The 9,309-nt window shown below is 38.0% G+C and overlaps 1 protein-coding gene across 7 annotated transcripts in view; it reads right to left on the reverse strand.

Annotated features, from left to right (window-relative positions):
- SPIN1 (spindlin 1) overlaps positions 1 to 9,309 on the reverse strand; it is a 94,545-nt gene that overhangs the window by 38,601 nt on the left and 46,635 nt on the right. For 5 of the 7 annotated variants that reach the window (XM_004697584.3, XM_045299267.1, XM_045299337.1 and 2 more), the window contains one exon: positions 8,343 to 8,552. The exons of 1 other annotated variant lie outside the window; for it this stretch is intronic. In XM_004697584.3, coding sequence (XP_004697641.1) covers positions 8,343 to 8,394 — 52 coding nt within the window. In that variant the 5' untranslated portion in view covers positions 8,395 to 8,552. Of the gene's footprint in view, positions 1 to 2,471; positions 2,489 to 8,342; positions 8,553 to 9,309 lie in introns of those variants that run through there. One more of the 7 variants, XM_045299473.1, reaches the window with a different exon arrangement.

Here is a 9,309-nt window from a genome sequence, read left to right on the forward strand (position 1 = left end):
AAAAAACTAGGAACAACAACAAAAAAAGATTTTCAGAGGGTTCTTCCCCACCCTCCCAGGGGGAATTAAGTTGGGTTTATTGGGGGAGGGTGGGAGTGATTTTCTGTCTATGAAATACAGGATATAGAGACAATAACTAAAGTAATAATTTCTTAGGGTTATGGTAGGGAATGTAGGGGTAAAATGAGGAGCTGATAATAATGAGCACAAGAAAGAAGAAAATTTTCTAAAATTGACTGTGTTTAAGGATCGCACAGCTCTTTTTAATACATTTAAAACATTTAATTACTTGGTATGTGACTTATATACACAATAAAACTGTTGACCTTTTCCTGTTGTTATTAAAGGCAGCACTCAGAGGTAAATTCATTTCAATAAACACATACCTGAAAAAAAAGGACCAAAAAGCAACAACGCCTTAACCTAACACCTTCAACAACTAAAACAAGAGCAGCAAAATAAACCTGCAACATGAGGATAAAAGAGATCATAAAGATTAGAGCAGAAATAAATGAAACAGAAAACAGAAAAAAGAACAATATGAAAAGCTAGTTCTTTGAAAGGCTTAACAAAATTGACAAACTAGAAAACAAAGGAAAAGAAAATGAAGATGCAAAATTGCAAATAAGTCCCACCCCCAACCAGTCCTGGAGCTTTGGGGCTTGGCTCAAGGGGAGTCCCTCTGGGACATGGGGGTACAGTGAATGGAGTGACCCCTTTGCCTGGGCATGCTTACACAGTAGGGTATGCTGGCCCCCTCCAGGGTTTCCCATATGGGCTACAATAAATTTCTTCCCTTTTGCTTTAAAAAAAAAAAATTGCAAGTAAGAGATCAAAGAGATGACATCATAACAGGTCCAAATCAAACTGAAAAATCATGTTACTAGGAAAGATTTTACTCTAATGTGAATACCTAGGAGAAGTAGAAAACTTTCTAGTAACACACTATCTACCCACCTTAACACAGACTGAAATAGAAAATCTCAGTACATCTAAAAGAAAAAAAGAAACATCAGGTCATTAAAGACTTCTAACAAAAAAAAGTCCAAAGCCTAATGGCTTCACAGAGAAAGTCTACGAAACACTCACAGAAGATTTGACACCAATTCTACACAAAATATTTCAACTACACTAAAGGGCGGTAAACTCTCAAACTCAATTCTGATACCAAAAATGAGACAAAGATTACCAAAACAGAAAAGTATAAACCAATATCCCTCATGAACATAAATGTAAAGCATTCTCTTTGCAAATAACTAGATAAGCTTGTCCCCTTTCACCACTCTTTTTCAAAATTGTGTTAGTCTTACCCAGAGCTATTAGACAACAAATAGAAATCAAGGAAATATATAAGGAGGTACTCCCAAAAAACCAGAATTGTGCTGGACAGAGAGCATAGCAGCTTTTGTAGTATGCACCCCACCCCCAAGCGAGCATTGAGCAACTAGCTCTGAGTTAGTGCACCCAGTGGCATTGCCTGGAAAGGTTCTCTCTGGTCACAGTGAATTTTTTTCATAAGAGCCGTTTTGTTTGAACCTCATTTTTTGTGATGGCCAATTTTGTTTTAAAGTTTAAAGTTTTGTCTCCTGCTTGGGAAAAATGCCACAGAAACTGCTGTGATGTTGAACACAGCTTACAAGGGCAGTGCTATGGGAAAAACTCAAGTGAATAGTGATTTTTCTCATTTCAAAAAAGGTGAAATGCCAATTGATGACAAACCTCATTCTGGACATCGATCAACTTCCTGAACAGATGAAAATGTCTACTCATATGCAGTGGTTCTCAACCTTCCCTTAATACAGTACCTCATGTTGTGGTGAACCCCAACCATAAAATTATTTTCATTGCTACTTCATAACTGTACTTTTGCTACTATTATGAATCATAATGTAAATACCTGATATGCAGGGTGTATTTTAATTGTTACAGATTGAAAATAACTAAAGCATAGTGATTAATCACAAAAACACTATGTAATTATATATTAGAAATATTGATGTATTATGACAAATCAATGAAATGTTGTCTTGAAGCATGCATGGTGTAGCATGAGTAACAGTCTTCATGGCGGGTACTCGTATGTGGGTAGATCTGCATGTGGGCGGACCAGCCTGGAGACCAGATACAGAAGCGGTGTCTTGGTTTCTAAGACCATCGGAACTGTGTTTTCTTATGGTCTTAGGTGACCCCAGTGAAAGGGTCGTTCGACCCCCAAAGGGTTGCGACCCACAGGTTGAGAACCGCTGTCATAGTGTATTAGGAATTCATTCCACCAGGTCAAACTGTTAATCAAGCTTTCTATTTAGAGGTTCTGAAAAGATTGCGTAACAGTCTACAACAGAAGACCTGATTTGTGGCATATGATGGGGGACTGGTTTTGCCACCACCGACAATGCACCTGCTCATGCAGCCATCTCAGTTTTGGCAAAAAAAAAAAAGCATGCCTCTCTTGCCCCACACACCTTACTCACCTGACCTCGCTCCTTACGTCTTTTTGTTTCCTCGAATGCAGAGGGACATGAAAGAACAGTAATCTGACGACACAGAAGTAGGGGGAAAAAACAACAGGGGAGCTGCTGTCATCCATCTAAACAGATAAGTTTTAAAATGTTTCCAAGGATGAAACTGCAGATTTGACAAATGTATTAAGTGTAATGTAAAGTACTTTAAAGGTAATATGGTTGTTTTGTAAAAAAAAATATATGTAATACATAGCTTTGAGGGAAAAACTTATTTATGAGGGGTAACCCCTTGTAGACTGTCAAAGAAGTAAAAACTCAATTTGAGATTATAGTGTTTTATGATTGGTAAGACTCAACCAAAACAAAACAAAAAACAAAAAAGGGGGAAACAATTGAGATTTGGCAGCAGGGTAGGATATATGATTAGCATACAAAAATCAAATGAATTCCTGTATACTAAAGAAGAGAGCTCTTTAAAAAAAAAATCCAAAAAGCAATACCATTTATAATAGTCATACAAAAAATTAAATACGTAGGAACAAACCTAACCAGAGAAACTAAAGACCTATACAAAGAAAACAACATACATAACATCACTCTAAGAACTCAATCAAAAGAGAATGTTCCACACTCATTTATAATATAATGTCAATATTACTCAAAGCATTCAGTAAATACAATGTAATTCTGGCCGAGATCCCAAATTCATTCATATGTGCTGGCAAAGCTGGAGTCAGATAAGTAGACGAATTTAATAGGACCTATACCTCATTCACATACAAAGAGGAACTAAAAATGGGTCAAAGGCTTGATTTGCTAAAAAGATCATCAATGAGAAAAACCCAGAGCTACAAGATCATCAATGAGAAAATAAGGACAAAGTTAAGGGACCTATTACAGGGCACAAACACACTGTTAAATGCAACCAAGGAAATACACACACAGTTGGTAACAAAACAGATGACTGGGATTTCATACATTTCTGCATTTATGTGCAGCAAAGAAAACCAAAAGTCACTGCCATCAAGTCAATTCGGACTCATAGTGACCCTCTAGAGCAGAGTAAAACTGCCCATGCAGGCTTGAAACTGTTAACTTTTTTAGAAAGCCTCATTCCTCCACCTCCACACCCAAGGAGTAGCTGGTGGTTTTGAACTACTGACTTTGAGGTTAGCAGCCCAATACATGCACCAAAAGACTTCATCAAAAGAGAAAAAAAGAGAGCTCACGGACTGGAGAAAATGTTTTGACGGTGAATAATGAATGGGCTATTCTTTAAACTGTTAAGAAACTTTAACACCTCAATAAGATCCAAACATTCCAATTAAAAAGTGGGAAAGGTCATGAACAGGCAGTTCACCAATGGTGACATCCAAATGACCCACAAACATGAACAAATGCTCACAATCACTAGTCATCCAGAAGATGCAAATCAAAATGATGAAACACCACCTTACACAACATTGATAGCAAGTTCAACAAAACAGAAAATAAAATGCTGGAGTGACTGCAGAGAGATAGGAACTTCATACATTGCTGGTGGGACTGTGTGTAGACAGATAAAACCACGGTTGAAAACGATGACTCCACTTCAAACTGGGAATACAAATTTCACATGATCCAGAAATCCCTGTTAGTTATATATCCTAAAGAAGTAGAGGGCCATAACAAACACACATGCACATCCATGTTCAGTGCAGCAATGTTCAAAACAAAAAGATGGGGACAACCTAAATGCCCTTTGGACAAAATGGATACGGAAACTCTGGTATGTACACACAATGGAATACCATGCCTCGCAAAAAATCACAACAAAATCACAATGTACCTCATAGCATGAGCCCTGAAGAAGATTATGCTGAGTGAAATTAGTCAAATCACATTAGTCACATATTACATGAAGCCACTGTTGTAAGCCTCTGTGAGCCAAGACACCCACCTCTCTGTCACACTGCCTCCTAACACTCTTAGTCTCAGTGTTCCTCTTCAGTTCTGTCTCAGAGTCTCCATACCTCAACCTCTGGTCTTAACATAGCTCCTTTGTTCTCCCATGGTCTCTGTGCCACATCCTCCACCACTTCAGAGATCTCAAATGTGCTCCTCACATTTGGGAAACCACACTGGTGGCTCTTCACATGATCACAGTAGCTCTTCACATGGTCCTGGAATTTCTGTGTGCTTCTGAGATGGCTTTTATACAAAGAGGAATAGCTTTGATGGAAGTATGGTTTTTGTCTTTCAGGAGACAATACCTCTACGGGAGCAAAAGGTGATGACCAGGTTCACACCCTCTAGTAAGATGGAGACACAGAATACATGCCACCTTATTACTGTTCATGAGCACAGCAGAAAACTCCCTCCAAAATAGGATTATAGCCTAGGCAAGGAGGCAAGAATTTATAAGGCATCACTTAAGGGATTATGGCTATAAGACTATATTAATCAACTACATTTCATTAGAGTAGAATAGTCTTACATGGTTTTCAAAGCTGTAAAAAATTTTATGGAAGTAAAATGACACATCTATCTCCTCAGTAGTCTTGGAATTGAGTAAGGAGTACAGGTTAGAAGCTTTTTAAGACCTTAATGAGGCTGTTGGTGGTCTTATGGACAGCAAATGCGATTCTTGTGAGGGCTAAGGTGCAAGCAAAGAAAGCCGTACACTAGAGATGGTATATAGCAAGAAATGACAGCAGAACCATGAGATAGCAGGACTAGGAAAACTGTGTGACACTGCATAGGACATATGGAACAAGAGAGCTAAGAGCTTTGGGGCCATCCTTATCAACTCGGTTCTAGAATGCGTGGCTGCCATTCACAAGATCTAAGGGGATATGGCCAGATTTCTGCTCAAAACTGAGATTGCTGGGCTTCCCTGATCAAGGGGCAGAAGAACATGGCCTGGTGGAGCACAGGGGTAGGAGTCAACACTCAAAATTGGGAAAACGAGATGGCTCAAAATCAAGGGAGCAAAGCTGCAATGCTAATGGGACTGGAAGGGAGAGCTGAAGCTCTGGACCAAGAATTCAGGAAGCACAATCAATATCCAAAGTCTGTGGGGCAGGGCCACTATTTAGATGATCTCAAAGAACAATGGTTATTTTCAAGTCTTGATAGCTAATGTAAATTGTTGTACGAGGTTTTGACTTGGCTGTTCCCTATTAAATCAAACAAGTCCAAGTAGCACAGTAGAAGGGCAGTAAAAACAAGGAAGGCCCTTGACAAGATGGAGTGGCACAGTGGGCACAAGCATAAGAACAATTGTGAGGGTAGTACAGTCCCAGGTGGTATTTTGTTCTGCTGTACATCCGCTATGAGCCAGAACCCCCTCGACAGCACCTAACAGCAACAGCACGTGGTTAAGTCTTCAGCTATTAACACAAAACTCAGCAGTTGAAACCCGCCAGCCAGTCATTCTTTGCTCTTCTTTCTTGGTGGCAAGCAAGTTCTTTCTCTGCTCACTTCTCTCTTTCCTCTTTTATTTCTTACAAGATAAAAGGTGATGCAGGCAGGCCACATCCAGGGAAATTTCTGTGCCTGAGTAAAGGTGCTGTATCCTACCCTAATCATAACCTATGTCTCTTTATGCCTGCCTCATTAACTGGACAGTAATTAGGACTCACAACACATAGAGTAGTAATAGTCATACAATACTGGTAATCCTAATTTAGACACGTTGATGCTTATTTTTGGAGCACACAAGTCAATCAATGGCACAATTCTTTAGCTACTCAGGGTGCCTCTAAATAGTTAACATACTTACTGCTAAATCAAAGAATGGAGGTTCAAGTCCACCAAGAAGCACCTTAAAAGAAAGGCCTGACAATTTAAAGATATCAGTCACTGACAACCTTAAAAAAACACAGTTCTACTCTAGTGTACATACAGCTATTATGAGCTGGAACTAATTTAATATTCCCCACCCCAAAACACACACACACACACACACACACACACACAGTTATTTTTAATCACACTACACACTGCCACTTTAATAAACTTGCTTTCCTTCTAATAAATGACTTCAAAATCAATAGACAGAAGCATTGAATTCAGAATAGTGTGCATGCTTCTGAATTTTGGTAAGTCACTACTTCAAATAACAGAGACCTAAAAAGGTGTCATTAGAAGAGCCCTGGTAGTACAGTGGCTACAAATTAAGTTGCAAACTGCACAGTCAGCAGTTTGAAACCACTAGTTACTCCTTGGGAGAAAAACTAGATTTTTTATTCCCATAAAGAATTACAGTCTCAGAAACGCACAGGGGCAGTTCTACTCAGTCTACCGGGTGACTACTATGTTGGCATCAACTTGATGGCAGTGGGTTTGGATTTTCTGCCTTTTGGTTTTTTTAGGACGTTTCACTGATAGTAATTTTCCCCCAATTATATGAAATAAAAAATAGCAATTATATGAAATAAAAATACTTTTTTGTAAATAGTATGACCAATACTTTTTGCACACCAGCTATAACATATCCAAGGCCTCAGTCAGGTACTCGACACACACTATTACCTCGTTACTCTTCATTAAGTACATGCAGTTCCATTTTGTTAAATGAGAAAACAGCTAGTAAGCCTAAGAAATGTAACCAGGTTTACACAACTAAGAAGAGAAAGTTGTGATTCTGTATAAGCAGCTCTCAGAAGACTTAACAGTCACTATTCACTATCCTAATTTAATCTTTATGACAAATGAACATGCAATTGACTACAAACACAATTGTAAATAAATGTAAAAAATAATTCTAAATTCTGTGGCAACCACTTTTCTAAGATCAATAATATTGCGAATGGTTCTCTGATTTATTTGCCAAAAACTAAAAATATTAAGACATATTTTTGTCAATATTCAAATGTGTTTTTGAAATAACAAATCTCAAACAAAAGATCATACACCTATTTTATAGCGTAGGAGCCCCTGGTAGTGTAGTAGTTATGCGTTGGGCTGCGATCCCAAAGGTCAGCAGTTCAATACCACCACTTGCTCCTTGGAACAAAGATGGGGCTTTCTACTCCCATAGTTACAATCTTAGAAACTCAAAGGTACAGTTCTACCCAGTCCCAGAGTTGGCATGGACTCGATAGCAGTGAGTTTGGTTTTATTTTCAAGCTTATCTGTAAGATTTTTGTTTTGGGAGTTTTAAAAAAGAAAAAGCCAGGCAAAGTCTATGCTTTTTCTATTAGTTATGTGCAGCAAACTTAACATAATCTCTAGCAGATATTCATTTCAATTCCACATCAGTATAAGAAGCCCTGGTAGCACAATGGTTAAGAGATCTGCTGCTGACAGAAGGGTTGGCAATCTGAACCCACCTTGAGGTACCACCAAAGAAAAGACCTGGAGATCCACTCCTGTAAAGACGACAACCCTAAAACTTCAAAGAGTTCTCCTCTGCCATATGGTACCACTAACTCAAAAAGAAACTCTACAGCACCTTGAAAATATTACTGCTCCTAACACAGTATTGCTCCTTCACAAAAATACATAAATATATGTTTTTCTTTTTTCTTAAATTGCTGTCAATAATTCTAAAGTCCATTAAATCTAACCACCTCACTCACTTCTTTGAAAATGATTCTTTTATTAGGGCATGTTAACTGAGTATTTACAATTCACTTACTAAGTTTACAAGGAACCTGTAAATTCAGATCAGATAAAAAATATTAATATGATCCCTAATTTAAGAAATTAATTTGTTTTTTCTTAACCTATATATGAATAAACGAGTTAACTACTAAATTTCTGGTTTCCCGTGAAATACTGGAAACAAACTACAAGAAAGTAGTCCTCAACTTTTCATTTGTTTTAAATTCATGATATCAAAATATTCTTTGAACCATAAGCACTTCATAGTCTGTTCATATTCACATTGCCTACCCGCATCAGCTCTGGACCGCTGGCCAGGTGTCTTTCCAAATGGGGTCTTCATTCATCTGTATCTAAGTGAGCAGCACAGCTGCTGGACTAGGGTGAAAACTCAATCTTCTCCAATTTAAAACTTCTCACAGAATTTCAATGTTTTTGTTAATCCACCATCCAAGTGTCTGTCTTACAAATTCAGCAAAAATACTTGAAATCACCAGCACTCTGTAAAATAGTAAAATAATAGTTCATTACTAGAGGATGAGCAAAAGAGCAAAATCAAGGCAAGGGAGCCATTAAACAGATCACAAAATTTAAACTTAAGTATTAGCTAAAAGGTACTTTGCCCAGAAGTAATTTCACTTTATTTCCTAAGAGCTGAATTAATGAAAATGCCTGTGGTATCTGCAAAACCCAAAAGCGAAGTTCTTCAAATATCAACCGGAAAACAATACAACTCACACTAACCCCATGTGCCACCTTGAGTTAAAATCAACTGACAGCAACTAACAATACAGTATATACTAACAAAACAGTATAGCTCCTTGGCTTTTCCCAATCCATCCCCACCCATTTTACGATTTAAAAAAACCCAACCACCTCACAGTTATCAAGCTAGAAAAGCATGGATACTAGAGTTTCAGAAAAGATTTAGACTAGCATAGTCCCCTCTCCTTGACTGCATACAAAGAATAACAAAGTAGAGGGGGAGTAGTGAGAGGTGCAGAATAACTGGGGAAAGAAGATTGGTGGTACACATGGGGTAAAGCATAGAAAATCAAGTTTAAGATGTCAAATTAGACTGAGGCCAATAGACCAGTGAGTCCTCAATCTCTACAGGACAAGACAAAGGGTTACAGCCAAGAAAATTCTGCTCATCCCTCTCTGCTCCCAATCTTCCCAACCAAGAGAAACTTCAAAGAAACATTTTTATCCAGGTAAATGTTAACCAGTTTATAATTTAAACCAAAACTTGATTCTA

The sequence above is a fragment of the Echinops telfairi genome, unplaced genomic scaffold (assembly GCF_000313985.2).
Source record: "Echinops telfairi isolate 266 unplaced genomic scaffold, ASM31398v2 ScPeMD7_1;HRSCAF=3_0, whole genome shotgun sequence".
Classification (NCBI taxonomy): domain Eukaryota; kingdom Metazoa; phylum Chordata; class Mammalia; order Afrosoricida; family Tenrecidae; genus Echinops; species Echinops telfairi.